We start from the raw sequence: 21,680 nt of genomic DNA on the forward strand, positions 1-21,680 counted from the left end.
TATGAATTGTAAGTGTACTTCACTTTGCTTATTTGAATATACTTGCGATGACTTCTAAAGGCCTGGTCTATTCATTCCAACATTTCGGTCTTTTCAGGGTGGGTTTGGTTGACTGCCTTTTCTCTTGAGGATGAGGTTCCCTGTTCGCTCTTCGCTCTTACACAGGCTTTCTGGAGTACATCCTGGACACTGTGAATGCCACCCCTTTGACACTTGGAACTTGTTTATGTTACTCTACTGAGTATCAGCTTTTTTGGGGTGGGGAGCAGTTAACCCTGGTGAACTCAAACACCGGATTGTTTCTCCAGAAGTGGGTAGCAAATTACAGCATTTCTTCAGTTCTTTCAGTCTTGGCTGACTTGCTTAGAATCTGTTCTCATATGTTTACTCCAGTGGCAATAAAGATCTGATTAGAATTTATATGTAATATATGGAACCCCCATATGTGACTCTCCTTTCTAAGATTTCTTCATTGCTTTCTTGTTATTGTTGTGACCCAAATTCTGTTTTCTGATTCCATAGTCAGTAAGACTTACAGATTTCTACACAAGTTTTAGTAGCACTGTAACGGTTGGGAAGTGCACTTGGTTGAGCAAGAAGGAAAAAGGGACAAGTTATTCTCTTCTTTCAACTTGTCATGGCTCCTCTGTTGCTGTCTACCTTAGATTAATCTCTAGGACATTTATGTAGCTGTTTCCTTTTCATTTTTTCCCACAGTTTACAAGGAATAAACATGGAGGGACTTGATATTTGCTACTTTGTCAAGCCCAGAATTCGAGTGTTCTCCTCACCCAGTATCTAGCCACAGACTAGAAATGATCCTAACATAAACAATTTAATATAAAATAGTCTTAATATAAACGTCCTGATATAAAATGTGGGTGGCTTATGATTCACTGATGTAATTTTTGTCTTCTAAAGAGTGCTGTAAGAGACGCAGAAATACTAGCCAATTGAGTTTTAAGACAATTGAAACTTTTTTCCCCCTGTGCTCCTGAACATGGTAACCACCAGCACAGTGAGCTATTAGGCACTAAAAATCTGGCCACTGTAATTGACAAACTGAATTATTTTATTAATTTAGTCTGAATAACCATGTGTGGTTTATTGGCTGCTGCACTGGGCACTCACCTCAGCTGGTATTCCTCCTATAGATGGTGATGGGCAGCCCACAGAACTTGCAGAAGAGGCTTGTCCCATGATACATAACTCTAGTGGCAAAACTAGGATTTAACTCGACATCTCCTAATTCCTACCCTGAAGTTCCTTGTGTGTTTTTACACAAAAAAATATTACACAATGTGATGACCAGGAGAGAACAACTGAAAATAAGTGGAGTGATATAAAGTAGAACTTGAAAAAAAAAATAGAGTTGAAGAAACAGGAGAGCTGAAGGTTGAGTAATTTGCAAGCATATTGTACATTATATACAAATAAAAACACATACAAATTCATTGGATGCTTGAATGTTTTCTTTCAGGTGATCACTATTTTTTATCAGCTTTGAGGAAAAAAAAAAGAGCATTTTATAACTTGTGACAGTAAGGCCCCAAAGATCTGACTCAGTTGCTCTGTAATGTAAAGTACAAACTGTACAAGCAAGAAACTGATGTCCTGTCTCCCTTCTTTATGTCTGTCTTCCAGGTCCTACAGTCTTGAGTGACTTGATAGAGTTTAACAAACCTATTCGTTTCTCATAAGCCTGTAAGATACACACCCCAGGAAAAGTTGCCAAGTGTTCATGAACTTAATATTCCCTCAGAGGATACGATTCTCTGCTAATACAGAATGCTTTTTTTTTTAACCTTTTAACCCATTCTCCTGTACTACTGGAAATAAAATAATTACCTCAACTACATTCTTTGTCTCTCTCTTACACATGCATATATTACAAACCTCTGTATAGATTTCATATTAGCGCTACTGCAAATTGCACGGTAATATATACAGTGAAAAAAAAAAAGTCTGCAAAAAGGTCCTGGAAAAATAGCATTGTTTTTCAGAGGGCTGCGGCCAGGGTGATGTCATCAGAAATCATCTAATTAATTTCCTGCAGCCACAGCCTAAAGGAAATTCAAAAGGCTGAATTTTCTCACAAAGACTATTTCTTTTACTTTGGTCAATAACTGCTGGTGTGAACCCTCAGGTGTCATAAATTGATAACGATTATGATTCCCCATACTCATTTTTCACAATCATAAAGAATGGAATATAAATTTCCTTTTTTTTTTTCAGTTTTTACTTACTTATTTGAAAAGCAGAGTGATACGGAGCAAAAGGGGAAGGGAAAATGAGAGATGTTGATGCCATCCTTAAATGCCCATGACGGTCAGGGCTGAGTCAGGCCGAAGCCAGGAGCCAGGAACTCCACTCGGGCCTCCCGTGTGCAGGTGAAGGGTCCCAGCTACTTGTGGCATCTTCTGCTGCCTTCCCAGGGTGCACATCAGCAGGAAGCCGGACCCCAAGGCAAAGAGCAAGTACTCAAAATGGCACAACACCATGAGGCGTGGGAGGCCCAGGCAGTGTTTTAATCTATTGTGCCACTAAGGCTCACCGCAGAAACTTAATTTTAAAAGATATTTTTATGAGAGACATTATCAGAACATAAAACGTGTCCTTACTGAATACAAATTTTAGTTACAGTAAAATGCTGCAGAAAAGAAGAAAAAAAAATGACTACCCTTAGTATTACTGGGCTTTCTAATGGTTCCTCTCTAATTCATAGTAAAATGAGAACACCACCCACAGACACCAAGGAGGGGCAACCACTCCGCCTAATGTCACCCTCAATACCCTTCCTTCCAGCCAACCAGCTTTTATGAGCATGGCCTGAAGCTCTGTGGGAGCTGTGCCACAAGGTCTTATTTCCCTCCTAGCCAAAAGTGCTGTGATGGCTGGTACATGGGGCGCATAAACACACTGAATGCTCCATGAGATGATGGCTGTGAACATGCTACAGCACTTCCCCTCCACAAGCTCCCTCCCTGCGCACGGAGAGAGCACCATGACAAATAAATCTGAAGGTGCTTCACAAGGTTTGTGGAAACATGGAACTAAAAGAGAAGTCTAACTTGGTGCCAAAAAAAAAAAAAAAAAGGTCAATTCTAGCTTTACCTTTTTTGGGGGGGAGATTCATTTTCCCTTACTTTTTTGATGATACATTGTATATGGTGAGTGTTATAATTGCGGGACTCATTAGAAACACACTTTGTCAACCCTTTTGAAAAACAGAAATCTAGCTTGATATAAGGTGCTGATGTGTTTAGAATAGTCATCTTGATAAGCAACTTGAGAAAATCTTGATTTCAAACATGGATTAGGTACGATACCAAAGCACAGATAACAAAAGACAAACTGAACAAGTAGCACTTCATCAAACTAAACAGCTTCTGCACCCCGAAACAATCATCAAGTTGAAAAGGCAAAAAAAGAAAAGGCAAGCTACAAAATGAGAGAAAATTTTGAAACCATATTTTCAAATAAAGGGTATATATCTAAGACATATAAGGCAATCATACAAATCAATAGCAATGAATAAATAGCCCAACCTTAAAATGATCAAAGCATGTCAAGAGATTTTTTTTAAGATTTATTTTTTTTAATTAGAAAGTCAGATATACAGAGAGGAGGAGAGACAGAGAAGAAGATCTTCCATCCAATGATTCACTGCCCAAGTGACCTCAACTGCCAGTGCTGTGCCGATCCGAAGCCAGGAGCCAGGAACTTCTTTCCGGGTCTCCCATATGCGTGCTGGGCCGTCCTCGACTGCTTTCCCAGGCCACAAGCAGGGAGCTGGATGGGAAGCGGGGCTGCCGGGATTAGAAGCGGTGCCCATATGGGATCCCGGCGCGTTCAAGGCGAAGACTTTAGCCGCTACCATGCTGCTGGGCCCTTCACTTTTTAAAAAAAAATTAAGGTGTAGTAACACTGTACTGGGGATAACACAAATTGGTGATAACATTTTGGAAAACTTGTAAAAACCTATTTTTTTACATAAATCAAAATGTATGTATAACCAAAACTTAATAGAAAGAAGTACTGATGTTCATCAAAATTCATGTACAAAAATGTTTATAATAGTTTTTTTTTAATAATAGTGAAAACTGAGGAGTAACTCACACGCTCATTGGTATACTTAAAGAACTTACATCATTTGTCACAAAGAAGTGGCAGGACCAAACATGAAGCCTAAGTATGTCAAATATTCAAATACACACTTTAACTGCTACATCCTAGTGTAAAGAAATTATCTACTCTAGGCAGCAGCTTTTGGCTACACTCATACACCCAAGTAGTAGATGCTTTTTTTTTTTCCTTTACTTGTTAGAGCATGTCAAATTGTCAAATTTCCAAGAGGTCACTGCTATTGTCCAGATAAAAGATGGCATGGCGGAAGGAAGGGACCGAAAGAGGAATCTCCTGCAGGAGCCAACCAACATCGGCAGTGAGTGACCAAGGGCAGGAGGACAATGGTGAATGGAGAAATGGGCCCTACCTGAGGTCTAACTCGAAGCTGAGTGTTCAGGAGGCAGCTGGGCACGAAGCTCAGCAGAAAAATTAGACTGAAACCTGGGGAGTCATCAGCATATCTGCATATCAGATTTCATGAATAGAGAACAATATCTTTAATACAGTATAATTTATGCCCTCTTCTGACAATTAATACTAGCTCTCCGGAAAAAAAAAATCTCTGTGGGCACCTGAAATTAATTTTGAAGCCATTAAATCAGACAGAAGGTTAGTCAGAATAATAATAATAAAAAAAACTGGAGAATGCATCACTCCCTCTTTTAAGTGTCTGAGAGTAATTGTAGAAAAGAAAAACCTATAGTTTTTCAAAGGTAAGCAGTCAAACTGGTTTCAGGTTGCTATCTCGCTGCTTAGGAAAAAAGAATCCTAAAATTAATTATAGCCAAAAAAACCAGAGGCAGGTAGATGAGGCTTCATATCCTCAATCCTGACAGCATTTAGGGTGATGGATTTTTTTTTTGCTTCAAAGACAGTTTCCTGTATTTTATTTCAATATCAAAATAATGCTAAGATCAAGGAAGGTACAAATTAAGCTCACAGATACAATTTAAGAGTAGGTTAAAAACAAAAAAGGCATATTCTCTGAATTTTTACATTTTTTTCCTAGGGCAATCAAAATGATTTTTTTTTTAAACAAGTTGCTGACATTGTTGCAATGTTACCAACTTGCATTAACACACTTTTCTAAAAGGAACAAAGTTACATCTGACAGGAAAATAGATCTGGCTGGATCACTGACGGTGGTGCCTACTGAAAGCTGTGATGTACTGTGTCTCGCTGGTCTCAGGGCTCTACTACGTGTCTAAAAGGGCCTTCCTCTGTTCAAATCTTGGCCCAAATGAGCTCTTAGGAGCCAGCATTGAGGCACAGTGGGTTACACTTCCACTGGTATCCTAGTCTCTCAGCTTTTTATTCTGAGGAAAGTACACAGTTGGAGAGATTCTCTAATCCAAGCAATAATTAAGAGAAAAAGAGTTTGTCATAAATGCACAAGATTATCAGTATATTAAAGGAAAATCCAAGAGAATCAACAAAAATTATAAGCTATTATAAATAATACCAATTACAAAACATGCAAGGTAAACACCTTTGCTACCCACTATAAATAACTAGCTTTCAAAAACCACAATAGAATTCTAATGAGATACATTAAATATAGAGGAAAAAAAATCCTTAGAGTATAGAGAAGGGCCCAGTGCATGCATCAGTGGTTAAATCCCCGCCTTGCAACTGCTGAGATCCCATATGGGCGCTGGTTCATGTCCCAGCTGCTCCACTTCCCATCCACCTCCCTGCTTGTGGCCTGGGAAAGCAGTGGAGGACAGCCCACAGCCTTGGGACCCCGCACCAATGTGGGAGACCCAGAAGAGCTCCTGGCGCCTGGCTTAGGACTGGCTCAGCTCCAGCTGCTACAGCCACTTGGCGAGTGAACCAGCGGCCAGAAGATCTTTGTCGTTCCTTCTCTCTATAAATCTGACTTTCCACTGAAAAGAAATAAATCTCTCTCTTTTTTTTAAGTGTAGATGAGAGAGCAGGCAAGAAGGAATATGCCAGACACCTGACAGAAGATTACTAAAAAGTCATGAAGCACAAAGCTTTATTTTATAAAGGAAAAAGTTTTAAATAGTCAACCCGGGGTAGGCGATCAGGTAAGACACCAGTTAGCATGTCTACATCCCAGATCAAAGCACTTGGTTTCAGTTTCCTCCTTTTTTATTTTAGAAAAAAAAAGTATTAATACATTAGACTCTAAGGTCACAGCAAATGCACGATAATTATACAACACAGTTCTCAACAATTCTCATGTTAATGAGGAAATAACGCAAAAAGAACAGATTCAATGTAGTTCCGTTAGGTCACAAATACAAGTCTAAGAATATGATACTTTCTTTGCTTCTTCCATTCTTCTTCCTTTCTTTTTAAAAAACTTTTGAGATATCATATTTAATGTATATTATAGTCAAAGGTTTAATATTCCACTGATAAATAGTTCAATCTGTAAAAAAAATCAGTAAGATCATAGTTCAGATACCTTCCAATGCATACCCTGGAGAGCATCAGGTGGCAGCTCAAGTACTTGGGTCACTGTCACCAATGTGAGAGGTCGGGATTAAATGTTTTGGCTCTTGGCTTTGGTCTGGCTGGCCCTAGCTGGGCATCTGGGCACTGAATCAGTGAGTAGGAGTTTTTTCTGTCTTTCACTGTCTATTTTTCCTCCCATATAAATGAAGAAACAAATAACTATAAAGGTCAACTGAAATAGTGTTCAAAGAATGTTAGATTAAAACAACCAAGACACGACTTCCATCTAATTAAGTTTCAGTGTTGGCCAGTACAGGGAGTTACAACCTCTGACACATGGCTGGTAGGACTGGAAAACCTGCAGTCTTTCTGAGAGCAGTGAGCAGTTAAGTATGAGAATTCCTAATGGGTTTGATAAGCAAGGTCTTTACTAATACTTGAACCGAAGCAGTAAAGCATGGCTGACAGACTAACCAACTTGTAGAACCGCAATCAGAGTCACATTGGTTCCAAGAAGCTCCACTCCATATCAGTCTTTCTCCTTTGGACGTCAAAATCTTGACAATGATTATGACAGCATTCTTTATTTATTGCTCAGGAAATACATAATTTTTTTTCTGTGTCAAGGTTTTGCTCAAAACACACACACAAGCATGTCAGCTGCTCAAGTGAAGACCCTACCATACTGCTGACCCTCAGCTCGAAGCATGGTACTGGGTGCTTCAAGAAGAGCCATCACGCTTAACTGCACTGGACAGCAAAAGCTTTGACTGTGTATAAAATATGCATCACTGCAATAGTTCCCTTAAGACGGTTATATATTTCTTGAAGCTATGAGCCAATATGAACCCAATTTTTTTTGCGTGGTGGCTGATTTCAGGGAACGAGGGATAAACGTTACCAGTTAATCACAGGAAAATTGGCAGCAGCTTTCAAAAACAATCTCAAAAAGGAATGGAAATACCCATGTTCATTATAGCATTATTCAGAATAGTCAAGATACAAAACTCTCTAGGTGTTAATCAGCAAATAAATGGAGAGAAATGATGATATACATATTTATTTACAACCTGTGCATGTGGATTGGAAAGATAATCAGTGTTTAAGAAGGAAATTCTGCCCTTTGCAACGATATATATGACCTTAAAAAGACATGATGCTAAGTGAAATAAGCTAAACACAGAAAAAAATATATATTATGTCATCTTACAGAAGTAGAGCATAGAAAGAATAGGGGTTACCAGTTTGGGGTTCAGGTTGGGGAATTTGATGTTACTCAAGGGTTATAAAATTCCACTTCGGCACAATGAATAAGTTCTAGGGAATCATACATATACTAGGAAGCAATAATTAATAATACAAGATTACATGCTTGAAATATGCCAAGATAGTAAGGTTGAAAAGTTCTCACCACACAAACACACTAAACACAATTAAAAGAAAAAAAATAGCTAAACACTTACCATGTATTTTATAAACAAAAATTAGGAGAAATGGCAGTAAAATAACATCAAACTTACTTTTTAAAAATGAATAGTACTTTGTAACAAATGTAACAGAAGAGAGAGAAAAAAAATTCAAATGGCTCACAGTCGTCAGCAGATAAACATGATCAGGCAATACCAAGCAACAGCACGGATTAAACAGCAAGAACATCTCGACCAAGGCTGTGGCCAAGCCAAAGCTAACTGACAACCCAAGCAAGCCAAGGTAAATGGGAGAACAGCCATAAGAGTGTCACTGAGATGATTAAAGTCTTGACAATCAGAAAATGAACAGCATTATTCAACTTAAAGATATTGTGGTAGCCTTTATCTCTTCACACAGGGAAGAAATACGTTTAAAAACTGAGCCCCAGTCCCAGCATGGTAGCCTAGTGGCTAACAAGTCCTTGCCTTGCACACACTGATATCCCATACGGGTGCCAGTTTGTGTCCTGGTTGCTCCACTTCCCATCCAACTCCCTGCTTGTGGCCTGGGAAAGCAGTGGAGGATGGCCCAGACCCTTGGGACCCTGTACCTGTGTGGGAGTCACAGAAGAAGCTCTTGGCTTTGGATTGGCTCAGTTCCAGCCACTGTGGATACTTGGGGAGTGAATCATCAGATGGAAGATCTTCCTCTCTGTTTCTCCTCCTCCCTGTAAATCTGACTTTCCAATCAAATTAAAAAAAAAAAAGGCCCAGCGTCTCTCACGTACATGGAGGACTTCTAGACCATAGGGACATACATTATCTGTGGAAGGTGGCAACAGTGAGAAGGTTCTAAAGACTGGGTATTGGTATTCTCTCAAGGTCCCTTCCAGTCTCGCAATTCAACGATTACTTGAAAACATATTGTATGGTAGAGGTTTATACACCCAGATAACACACTTGATGGAAAATTATACTCTGAAAAACAGGGCAGAAAGGAAATTTTCAGTTCTAAATTGCCACGCCTGTTGCATTACTGTGCCCCTACATTTAAAGTCTTTCCACACTTTATCTGGTAATTGGGTTAATATATACATTTTAAAGATTAGGAGGAAAGAGTATTACTGCACCACTTGACATGTTAATAATTATCTGCCCCTTTACTAAGTGGTTCCATCTGGACAACCATACTGTTTCAGCTTTTTTTTTTTTTTAACATTTTTCATTCAATTTCTTTCACTTTATTTCAGTCAGAGAACACAGAGAGAGAAAGAAATAGGGAGGCAGATGGAAGGAGATCTTCCATCTGCTGGTTCACCTCTCACATGCTTAGGGCCAGGTGAGGACACAGCCAGGAGCCCAGAACTTAATCTGGATTTCCCATCACCTGTCACCTCACAGCATAAACACTAGCAAGAAGTCAGACCAGACAAGGAGTAGCAGGAACTTGAACCAGGCACCTCAATATGGAATGCAGGCATGCCAGGCAACAAATTATCAGCTACGTCAAATGCCTACCCTGTTTCACTTCTTAAACCTGGCTCTTGATATTTCATAACCATCAGTAGTATCTGTCTAATTTGTGTGTTCATTCTCTAAAGAGCAAGAAATCAGACTGAGGTAGGTGTTGTGGTGCAGCAAGTTAAGTTGGTATTTGGGATGCCTATAAACCACACTGATTCAAATCCTGGCTGCTCTGCTTCCAGTCTGCCCTTCTGCTAATGTGCCTGTAAAAGCAGTGGGTGAAAGTCCTAGTAGTGAGGTCTCTGCCAGCCACATGGGAGATCTGGATGGATTTCCTGGCTCCTGACTGCAACCTGGCCAGACCCTCGTTCTCACAAGCATTGAGGGAGTAAACCAATGGGTTGGAAATGGATCTTCCCATTTCTCTGTCTTTTGAGTGTGTGTATCCCTCTCTCTCAGTAACTCAACCTTTCAATTAAGTAAACAAATCTTTAAGAAAAAATAAATTATATCAACTGGCTTTTAAGAATTGTTTACAAACTAAGAGTAAATAGCAGCAAGAAGTGTTCAGATAACACTTGAGAGAATGAAATTGCCGAAAGTCTGCAAGTCCTTGAAACTGGCTTGTTTTGGTGCTTTCAAAGGCTGTCATTTCCCTTCCCCAATTCCTCCTGGGGTTTCTACCATGTTTCTGAAATTGATGGGCTTATTTAATCACCTTCATGATGTCCCATAATGGAATTCTGAGATCTCAATGTAACTAAATACATTTCTCAAATATAAGTTGATTCATTAACTCACCGTTGCTTTTGCTATTAACCTCTCCCTATTAATACTATAATAAAAGCTATTATTCATGAAATTCCTTTATGAAACACCATTATAGAATTCCAGGAACCAGGCTAGGCACTCTAAATATACAAGTGTCATTCATAACATAACCACCACCATGTAGCATAAAATAAAACAGGACGAAAATACTTTCCTAAATAACGAAAGAGAAAACAAAAAACAGATTTAAGTAACAGCTACTCCAAGACCCATAGCAAGGAATGACTGGAGACAGTGTTCAAATCTGAGCTTATCTGACTTCAAACTTGACTCTTCTTCTACATTGCAGGCACTTTAACATCTGCCCGAACTACAGGATATCAACACTTTCACAATATTACATTTTATAACGGACACTAGGCTGATGTTTCTTTATCATTACAATCCAAGTATCTCAATGAAAATACGTTTTCGTCATCCGAGTTAAAAATCCACTGGGGAAACAAAACAAGGGGTGGCAGTAGTAATACTTGATCTCAAACAAGGCATAATGTCTGCTTCTTGTAATACAACTGCATGACTCTGTCGTGACCATAAAGCTTTTTCTTTTTTTAATTTTACATGTCTATCCCATAGCATGCTTGAAGAGAATAAGAATGACATACTTGACCAAGCTGTTGGATCTGAGCTCTGGGCCAAGGTCGCACTTATCTCTATAGATCTAAACCTTAACAGGTGGTAGACCAACAACCAAATGTTATCAGCTTGGGAAGAGACTTTTAAATGGGGTGTCTGTTAGATCTTTTAGCATGGCAGAGAAGGACAGCTTTGGTCTGCAGATGAACTTCCTACCTCCCGGTCCTTGAGTTTCATGGCGAGCACCAGTTGACGCCTGTGGTTAGTGAGAGCCTCGCGGTAATTTCCTTTGGAGAAGAATGCAGAGCCCAGATTGCCGTGAGCCCGGCATTCTCCAGTTTGGTCACCTAAGTCAAGAAAAAAATTTTTTTTTCTAAGTTATAGCATTATTGATAATATGTAATGGCCATCTTAATTTAAAACCACTCATTTACTATCTAAGATTCCACTTTTTTTTAAAGTATTTTTTTCTTCTACAAAAACCTGAGTTGGGAGTTAGGATTTCAGGACTTAAATCTCTCTGGATGTCCGCTGTTATTATTTTAACATACAACCACTGTCAGGAACTAGGTGTCCTGGAAATGCGAGGTTAAAGACCTTGACACAAACCAGCTGCCATTTGAATCTCTTCATTACTCCGCTAATGACTTTTGATTCAAAGCAATCACCAGCTTGTTGGTTCAGTTGTTTGACTCTAAACCTACAATCATATATTACCGCTTTACAAGTGGACTGATGGAGATTCCCCATGTCCCTCCTTGCAAGGCAATCCTGTAAAGTACTGAATCATCACCACAATGACCAGGGAAATCGTAAGCCACTCTTGTTTTATACATGAGGTAGCTGGAGCATAGAAGGAGAGGGAATTTGCCCACAGTTGAGCTAGCACGTGCCAGGGCTGGGATTTCAAAGTCATGAGTCTGATCCATGGTGCAAACTCCTTGGCTCTACCCTGTGCCATCTCCCCCGACAAGAAGATGATGCATTCTACTGGGGGCCAAACTTAAGACGAAAGTTTCACCTAACAAGGCTGTCACTGGGGATATTCAACTGTGAGTCCAAGTCTCCAACGAGGGCAGTGAGTATACTGATCCATATCTCTTGACCTTTGGAGACCTCGGTACTTTGTTATATAAAAAGACTAGAGGACTTTAAAACTGAGAATGTTCTAGAGACACACCCTTCTTCACTGCACAGGCTGGTCCCATTCGTGTCACCAAATGTTTGTATCTCTCCTGCACTGAAACAAAGGGAGGAAAGAAGTTGCAACTCTACCTAAGGTCTTGGCTACGTCCAAGTCCTGCTGCATATATCCAGTGCTCTTCTCTGTGTTGCCGAGAGACCAGTAAGCGCTGCTCAGGGCAGAGAAAACGGAACCTCTCAGCTTGAGACTGCAGGTGCCAATCTTCAGAGCAGCTTCTAAGACGACCACAGACGCCCCATGGTGGCCGGCTGTCAGGAGTTCCTGCCCGACCACAGACACGACCACAAAGGGACTCTTGTCCAGTTTCATTTTCTGAAGTTGCTGATACGTGGGCTCGAGGGAGTCTGAAGAAGCACAAAACAGGAGAATGTAGGATGATACACACGCATGCGCACACACAAACTTTGCTAGTATTCTTTAGATATTCATCATATCTTACCGTAGTCTATTTCAAGTAAAAAACTCTTTAAACTTTAATTGAGTTGCCACCCTAACAGTCCTTTAACCATCCCAGTTCAAGAGCTTCCACTTACTCCCTCTTACGTGTGGGCATATAACACACAACTCTTCTTATGGTCTTTGACGGTGAGGCACCTCTTTCACTGGAATGGTTTCTCTCAGCCCCACTGCCCTCTCTAAATACCACAAGTATATCCCTCAAGTCCTACCTCCATGGAACAGTAACCCAGAGTCCTCCATCAAGTAAAGGAGGCTGGGTCAGAAGTGGAGGATCCAGGAATCAAATCGGGAACTGGAACATGGGATGCAGCAATCCCAAGTGACAATTTAACAGTTAGACCAAAAATCTGATTTCCCTGGTCTTGGGTTTGACTTTCACAGCTAGGATTGCTCAGTTTGGCCATTAAATACTTTATAACTGCCTATGTGTTTAATTTAAACATTTTTTTTCAGCAAAATCTGAAGTCCACTGTGGTCCTGTTTAATAGTTTAACTACATAGCAACTGGCACAATGTGGAAACTCAGTAAAAAACAAAATAAGACCAAAGACACCTCACCTTTGCCATACGGGTGAAAGTCCCTACCAGTTATATTTGGCGTTTGACAAACGTTAAATCTAAATCTGAATGGCTATCCTTATAAAATATCTATCATTCTAATGGATAACTAAGTCAGTGCCTTTTGCTGCTTGGAGACTAGGATGCCTGAATTAAAAATAATACCAATTATTGTAGTGATCACAAATGAAATGCTAAAGTAAGAAGATGAAATTTTTAAAAGCTTATTATCATACGATATTGTACTTAATTTCATTTTAAGACTTACTTATTGGGGCCTAGCTCGATGGCCCAGTGGCTAAATCCTCGCCTTGCATGCACCAGGATGCTATTTGGGCACCAGTTCATATCCTGGCTTCTTCACTTCTCATCCAGCTCCCTTCTTATGGTGTAGGAAAGCAACAGAGGATGTCCCAAAGCTCTGGGACCCTGCATCTACATGGGCAACCTGAAGAAAGCCCTGGCTCTGGGATTCAGATGGGCTTAACTCCAGCTGTTGCAGCCACCTGGGGAGTAATCAGCAGATGGAAGATCTTTCTGTCTCTTTCTCTCTGTGGATCTATCTTTCCAAAGAAAATAAATAAATCCTAAAAAAACTATTTATTGAAAAGTCAGACTTAGAGAGAGAGTAGAAACAGAAATCTTCCATCTGCTGGGTCATTCCTTAAATGGCTTCAATGGTCAGATTGGGGAAGGGCTAAAGCCACCAGTAGCCAGGAGCTTCTTCTGGGTCTCCCACACACGTACATGGGCCCACGCACTAGGATAACCCTCCACTTCTTTCCCAGGCACATTAGCAGGGAGCTGAATAGGAAGCAGAGCAGCCAGGATCCAAATGAAGTGCCAATGTCACAGGAATGGGCTTTACCTGCCCCTGCCGGGAGGTATTTTAAAGGACACAGAGTAGGAGTTAGCCACAAGCAGATTCATCCCACTTCAGGTTAGGTTTGAATGCTGAACCTTCAAACTCCTCTTTTTCCTTCCCTCTTTTTAAACTTTTTCCTTTAAAGACAATTGCAGACCTATTAATGATAGTCCTATAATAGGATGTCACTTACAATGCAGTCTTGCTAGCTTTTGTGGAAAAGTTCACATCATTTGTTATATTATGCACCTATAAAGGGTTAGTCTCTTTAAAAACTCTTCAGTCTCCTAACTGACAGCACTGCATTAAAATGTAATTTTTACAATTTATGACTTCAAACCTCAACTCTCTACTAAGCACCTCTGGTCTGAATCAACATAACCTTAGAAACCTTGAAACTTATTGGTGCCTAAAGCATTTTTTCCCTTCAATCAGGTCACTAAACAGAGAACAAAGAACATTTTTACACCTGTCAAGATGCAAGCAGCACGTAGTACCAGTAACTGCCAGCTAACCAATAGTGCTAAATGCAGGCACAAAAACCCAGGACTGCTAGAGTAGAAAAATAATGATACCATTAGCAGAATTTTGGTAGAGCCTAGTGATGGTTTTGGCAGCCAGAGATGATCACATCAGTTTCCCATTGATAAATCAGGAGAAGCAGAAACAACGCAATTTTAGAGCTGAAAAGATTCTGAAAATGTTTTCCTTTTAGAAATGAACTTGGGCCAGGTGATTTTTTTTTTTTTACATAGCAACTATGACCGAGTCAGAAAAATAGTCACTTAATTGAGCAGAAGAGAGAACATGCAGCAGAAAGCACTGAAGAAATTATCTAAAAGATTCCCAAAGTAAATCCTTAATTGTATAAGTACTCACTAAGCAAAACTGAAGAAACGAGGAGAAAAATATTGAAGTTCAATTTGTTGTGCAAAGGAAAGGGAATATAAATCTAAACATAAATGTTAATATAAAAATGACACTAGTATACCATACATAAGAATTTGTATGGAACAGATTTTCAGGACAACTGGAAGGCTGAAGGGAAGCAGCATTTGATTTCTTAAACAAAGGGTGGGACTTAGGCAAATTCTTGCTTTGTCCTGAGAGGTTTGTCCCACACAAATACACGAGGAGAAGACAGAGACATGGAATGACAGAGAATGCTAGAAAGACTAGTCTGAACTGGCCGGAGAACATTTATAGAAAGGCAGATGATAAAGGAGAAGGCATGGAGCTAACACTGAAGAGACTCGTACGTCAAAGCCACATGGCCTCAGCCTCCTCACCCTGTCAAACTCCTACTTAAAGTAGCATAATAGTTACAGAAAGCCACATATGTGTGCATATTTGTGCACTTATGTAAGTGTTAAGTAAACACAAATACATATGTAAAGTTTCTCTAAATAGTTCATGAAAAAATGAAATTCAAAGATGAGTTTATTTGGGTAAAAAATTTTTTTGAAATCCCTATAGTTTTTCCATAGTACACATTTTTCATGAACTTTTTTGAAAACTCTTCATATGCATGAATCTTTAAAAATTGTACCAAAATTACCTCCTCATTTCCCACAAACTCTCTAAAGTACCCTTGCATACATGTATATACATATATACACACACACGTATATATATGTATATATACATGGAGTAGATCAACAAAAAGCTCATTCACTATTTGTAGATTAAGAATACTTTTTAAAAATATATTTATTTATTTATTTATTTATTAGAAAGTCAGATATAAAGAGAGGAGGAGACACAGAGAGGAAGCTCTTCTGTCCGCTACATCACTTCCTAACAGCAGAAGTTGAGCCAATCCAAAGCCAGGAGCCAGGGAGCTTCTTCTGTGACTCCCACGCGGGTACAGGATCCCAAGGCTTTGGGTTGTTCTTGATTGCTTTCCCAGGCCACAGGCAGGGAGTTGGATGGGAAGCGGGGCCGCCGGGATACGAACCGATGTTCATATGGGATCCTGGTGCTTTCAAGACGAGGACTTTAGCCACTAGGTTACTGCACCGGGCCCAAGAACACTTTTAATGTCAGTTTCTCTCTTTATTCCGCATTTACTAACCAAAGTTAGCTCTTAAACATGTTTGTCATAAACGTGTTAACGTAAGGTCTTTGTTTTACTTTATAGTTTTAAAGCTAGAGATCCCATCTGCTGGTTCACTCTCCAAATGTTTACAAAGTCAGAGCTGGGTCAAAGCAGAGACGACAGGAGCTGGGAACACAAGCCAAGTCTCCCATGACTGGGACAGGCACCCAGTTACTCGAGCCAATATTGTCGCTTCCCAGAGTCAGACCCAAGCATTCCACAGTGGGATACAGACGTCCTAATTGCTAGGACAAACGCCCACCCTATGAATTCTTTTTTTAAAAAATTGTATATCTGATTGCTAATGATAGGATATTAGCAAGGGAACTAATTTGGTGACTTTCACCAAGTTAGGTTGAACATAGTTTTGGGAGTGTGCAGCTATCAGATGTTTTTCTTTATATGATCCAAGCACAATACATGAACCAGTCAATGTCAAATCAATTCCATAAGAACAAACTGTTAGATATTTCTGAAATGCAAAACTTTAGCTTGTAGAAATGTAGTAGGGCTGGCATTGTGATGGCTGGAAATGGTACCATCTCATATCAGTGTGCTAATTGAAATCCCACCCTCTGTGCTACCCACCCAGTTCCCCATTTACGTGCCTGTGAAAGGAGCAGAAAATGGCTCGAGGGAGACCCAGATGGAGTTTCAGGCTCCTCGCTTCAGCCGGGTCTAACTCTGGCTTCTGTGGGCATTTGGGGAGTGAACCAGCAGTGGAATCTCTTTGTTATCTTCCTTACAAATACATAATCATTAAAAAATAAAAACAGCAGATGTTAACATCATTCTGACCCACATTTCATTTCTGAAAATATGCTGATGACATAATATTTATTGCAAAATGTATTGCTCAATTTAAGTCTTTATAAGTATTCTATATATGTCATGATAGGACATAATGGGTTAATCATACAACAATCACACTCAGTAAATAAACATTGTATTTCGTTAGTTCACGTTTCTGAATCTGGTATTTACTACCCTTGAGCTCAGTGGTAAAGTCTTCCTCTTCTGCCTATAGAAAGTAGGACCTTCCACTGAATGCCTGCTTGGAGACATGATGAAGAGCCAGCGTAAAGCTAAAGACTCAGAGGCAGGTGTCCCCAGTGGCACCGTCAGTTGACTGCAGGCCCTTGAGTGTCCCTGCCACATAAATTGCTACCTGTGCAGAGACGGGCTCCAACTCTCCACTTTTCCCGTATACGCAAAAGCCTGGATTTGGATTTTATCCGACAAAAAAAAAAAAAAAAAGGTCTGCTCCTGGAAACGTTCTGCAGAAAAAAAGAAATAAACACGAGACAAACTGGGGCCTCGGCCCAAGCAAGGAATATCACCTTGCCCTCCTTTCCTCGCCCACCCCCACGAAGTGCCAGGCTCGGGTGTGAAAAGTGGCACAGCTGATATCTCTGTTCTTCTGCTGCCAGAAGCAAGCAGGGCCAGAGTCAGTGAGATTCCCAGGGCAGGAACCAGATGCTCTGCATCCTGTGATGTGGGAGTTTTGGGGCGTTGACCCCAGAGCCGCGCTCATTCACTCTACACGATACAGAGGAGGCTCCCGCTTAGCACCAGCCCAGTCCAGAAAAGCTCCACTGCCATCCTGGGAGATCCAGATAACAATCGCACTGTAGCCCACAACTCTAGCAGTAAGTTCTATTTTCCCAGTGGGCCTAGGGAAGATTTTACCAGCATTTCACCTCTCCAGACTCAAATCTGCCAGGGCAAAATCTTCGGTATAACTGAGGTCATCCTCTAAGAGCAGTGGAATTTGGTTCACATCCTACAGTCCTGGGACCAGAGCTGTCTGTGTTACAAGCGACAGTGCCAGTTGCACACTGCCAGCAGGTCCTCAGGACGGATCCATCTACAACACGCAGTCCTGGGGCCACGGCAATTGGTGCCACAAATCCCAGCGTCACTCAGGCTTGCCGGTGGGACAGAGCGATAGCCCCTTTTGTCTCCCTGAGCACCAAGAACAAGGGCCCGACAATCACCATCCCCAGTCCAAACACTATGGAGGAATGTGTGCACTGAGGATAGACAACTAGGCAAAGCAAGGGTGAGCTGAACTTGACACTGGAGGGTGGGGAGTGGGGAACTTACATACAACACCAATTTTCTGCCAGAAGCATTTCATAAAATCAACTGTAGAAACATAACACAGGTGATAGCCCACAAATGTAATAGTTCTTAGATCGCTGAGTTAATGTGAGAAGGGAAAATATACACAAGAGAGAACTCCCAGCAAGAAGCAGCCTTGGCATCATTACAGGAACAAATAAAAGTAAACTCAGTCTCAGGTGGTAATTATATGATTAAATCCATGGCTGGCAGTAATAGCACACTACAACATCCAAATGTGTTTAACCAGTTTTAAGAGACAATGAGCTGACATGCTGAAAGGCTAACAGGGAGACAAGGAAGGCTGTATAACTTTAAAAAAAAATCATGGGAAAGAAAATGTCAATTCATATTTCTGCTCATTTTTATGTTTTCATTGATGATTAAAGGGAAACACATTATACTCAATAATGTAAATAAACACACAGAAGAAGCAGCATGACTCATGTTTGGTTTGTGAGTATGAGAGAAGCTAGAAAAACACGGTAAAATATTTACTTCAGTTAGAAATACAGGCAACAGCAATAAAGAAATCAGTTTCAAAACAGATATAGTGCTTGCACAGGAACAAAGATACACAAGAGTACTCCCAAAAGATTCATGGAAAATATACATTGTGAGAAAACTATGGATTTCAAAGTCTCTTTTTTAAAAGTGTTTTGTCTTTTTTTTTTTTAAGATTTTATTTTTATTGGAAAGGCAGATACACAGAGAGGAGGAGAGACAGAGAGGAAGATCTTCCATCTGCTGATTCTCTCCCCAAGTGGCTGCAACGACTGGAGCTAAGCTAATCCGAAGCCAGGAGCTTCTTCTGGGTCTCCCATGGGTGGGTGCAGGGTCCCAAGGCTTTGGGCTGTCCTTGACTGCTTTCCAAGGCCACAAGCAGAGAGCTGGATGAGAAGTGGGGCCACTGCGATTAGAACTGGTGCCTGTGTGGGATCCCGGCGCATGCAAGGCAAGGACTTTAGCTGCTAGACTACCACACTAGGCCCAAATTTCAAAGTCTTTTTTTCACCAAAATAAATTTATCTTTTGACTCATGTTCCAGTGAACATTCTAAAGTAACCTTCACATTAATCAAGCTTTGTCCTGTCTTATGAGAAATTAAATACTGAAACTTTCAAAAGACCCAACTACAGGAATGCTGTGTAGGTCATAGGAGCTTAGTGGGCTCACAGACGCAGCTGGACTAGGGAGTTATCTCTGCTGCACTCAAGCATCACAACACAAACACAACTGGCATGCCAGGTGAGACCTGTGCGGACAGTGACCCGGACCACAAGTCTGTGTGACCACGGCGAAACTCAGCTGCAAGAGGCTGAGAGGCAGGAAGTAAAAACAAGGACAGATTTTTGTGAATTACAACGTTTAGACAAAGAGACAGGTCTTTAGACGTGGGATGGCACACAGGACAACGCTGTCAAGCAGCAGTCTCTACAAAAAACGCTGCCACCTGGAATACGCATGGTGGTAAACACAATGCTAAAAATAAATGAGATAAATTAAATTGCCTTCAAGGGAGAGAAGAAAATAACGAAGCGCTCCAGGCACCTGCAAGAAACAGCCCTCTCCGGCCGGCCTTAGATCACTCACTCCAAGATGGGAAACAAGGCGGCCCAGATAATTCTGAGGGTGACAACAGCTCCGAGATTTTCCCCCCCTTTGGTGTAGTGAGGGTTTCCCTACAGTCATCTCAACAAATGGCTTCAAAGGCAAATATAAGTATGAATCTGCTGAGCTCAGCATTTCCTCCGGTAAATTCTAAGGCAGCAGCAGAAACTCTTCTGAATAAAGAGGTGAGATCCTCATGAACTAAATTAAAAAAGAAAAAATGTTCCATGAAATCACGGGCAGTGGGGTAGACAGAGGATGAGGAAATGCTACAACAATGGAGAGGAGAGACAGGTTGTTTTTGTGGCTGCTGTCCATCCCCTCCTCCCCAAGCCCTGGGGCACCAAAGCGCATCTGCTCCAAGTCAGAGTTTATTAACAGCAGGTCCCCCAGTGGGAGAAGCCATTAGATTCCTACCGCAAAGACTCAGCTTTATACGGATTATAAAATCGTGTGAACAGAGGTATTCTCACCACCACTTTTTTTTTTTCTAAAACATGAAATCCCTAACTCACAGGGAAAATATTTTTTATAGCTATGAATAGCCCAGAGACCATATGAGTGCCATTTCGTTCATTAGACTTTCATTTAGCACATATTTTCGAGCCAAATACAATACTAGCCAGCATACTAAAACTAATAATGCAGACGTTGTCGAAACTAGATTAAATATCAAATTATTCTGCCATCAAAACATTTAGTGCATTCTCTCACGTGAAAATTTTTTTTAAAAAAAGTACAATTTCTGAGGCAAAGATAAAGTTTTGACTGATATAACCTGATGAACGTGAGAGGTGACTGGCTCTCTACTGTGTGCCATGGATCTGCCTTGGGGCCTCCATCCTTCCCCAGAGATAACCACTGACATACACTCCCAGTCACGCCTTCCCAAGGGCTCATTCCTCAAGACTCAGTACTCCTGAAAATGAGGCCCATTTCTTTGGGGCGTTAGAACTCCTCCAACCTGCACAGCAACATTTTCAAACCATTCTCTTTTTGCTGTTGTGTTTTTTTTTTTTAACATATTAGTTGGTATAACACAAATGTGATGACAGGGAGAATGCAAATCAATGATCTATCTGTATTCTTTTTCTCTGATTTTAATTCAGGGTAACCTATTTAAATGCTCCTCTGGAAAAAAAAAATGTTAGCACAGCCTCCAGTCAGATGCACATTTCCTTGCGGAAACATAAGGACTGTCCATTATCTTCCCTTATTTGATCACTTCTACAAGGCATATTGCCCATGTGAGAAAATAAATGTATCATTAGGGGTATCATAATTTTGAACTCAGAAATCTATAAAGGAATAAGGATTATTTAAATAACCCTAAAGTTCAGAGCTTTTCATTCCTTTATCCACAGTCACGACCCTTTTCAGTTAATGGAAACTTTAAGAACATAATCCAGGTTCGCAAACTTACAGGCCTCTGGGCAGTCCACCACGCTATTCTGCGTCATTAACATAAGATACCAACAGTGATTCTTGGTCTTCCCTTGAGAACTCAGATCTTAGCCATTCTGAGCATCCCTCAGTTTTCTGACCCCAAACTTCAAGTCTAGAAGACCATAAACAGGTCGACATCAGACCAAGTACTAGCAGCATATTTACCTCTCATGGGAGATTTCATGGCAGCTTCCACCATCCCCACCAGCAGCTGCAGACTCTTGGGGTCTTGGGCCAGGCCAGAGGCAAAGGCTGCCAGAGCATCGGCATGCCGCCCGAGGTACTGGAGGGCAACACCCTGTCGGAAGTATGCCTGGAAACGAAGGAGAGACAGATGATGCAGGTTTTACTAGGCTCTGTGCAGTAACAAGTCAATACTGATTGCTTGCTGGAAAAATAGGTCAGCAGAACTAAGATGGAGATGTCCAAATGAACTTATCTCTTTGTAGGTCATAACATGTAACCATTTTCTGTTTAGGCAAA

At 40.7% G+C, this 21,680-nt stretch overlaps 1 protein-coding gene across 3 annotated transcripts in view; it reads right to left on the reverse strand.

The window, feature by feature from the left end:
• Positions 1-21,680, reverse strand: part of TTC28 (tetratricopeptide repeat domain 28) — a 502,210-nt gene that overhangs the window by 219,936 nt on the left and 260,594 nt on the right. For all 3 annotated transcript variants that reach the window (XM_058656472.1, XM_058656471.1, XM_058656473.1), the window contains 3 exons: positions 21,363-21,510; positions 12,108-12,380; positions 11,049-11,179 (listed from right to left, as the gene is read on the reverse strand). In XM_058656472.1, coding sequence (XP_058512455.1) covers positions 11,049-11,179; positions 12,108-12,380; positions 21,363-21,510 — 552 coding nt within the window. The remainder of the gene's footprint in view (positions 1-11,048; positions 11,180-12,107; positions 12,381-21,362; positions 21,511-21,680) is intronic.

The sequence above is a fragment of the Ochotona princeps genome, chromosome 29, assembly GCF_030435755.1.
Source record: "Ochotona princeps isolate mOchPri1 chromosome 29, mOchPri1.hap1, whole genome shotgun sequence".
In the NCBI taxonomy this organism is placed as follows: Eukaryota; Metazoa; Chordata; class Mammalia; order Lagomorpha; family Ochotonidae; genus Ochotona; species Ochotona princeps.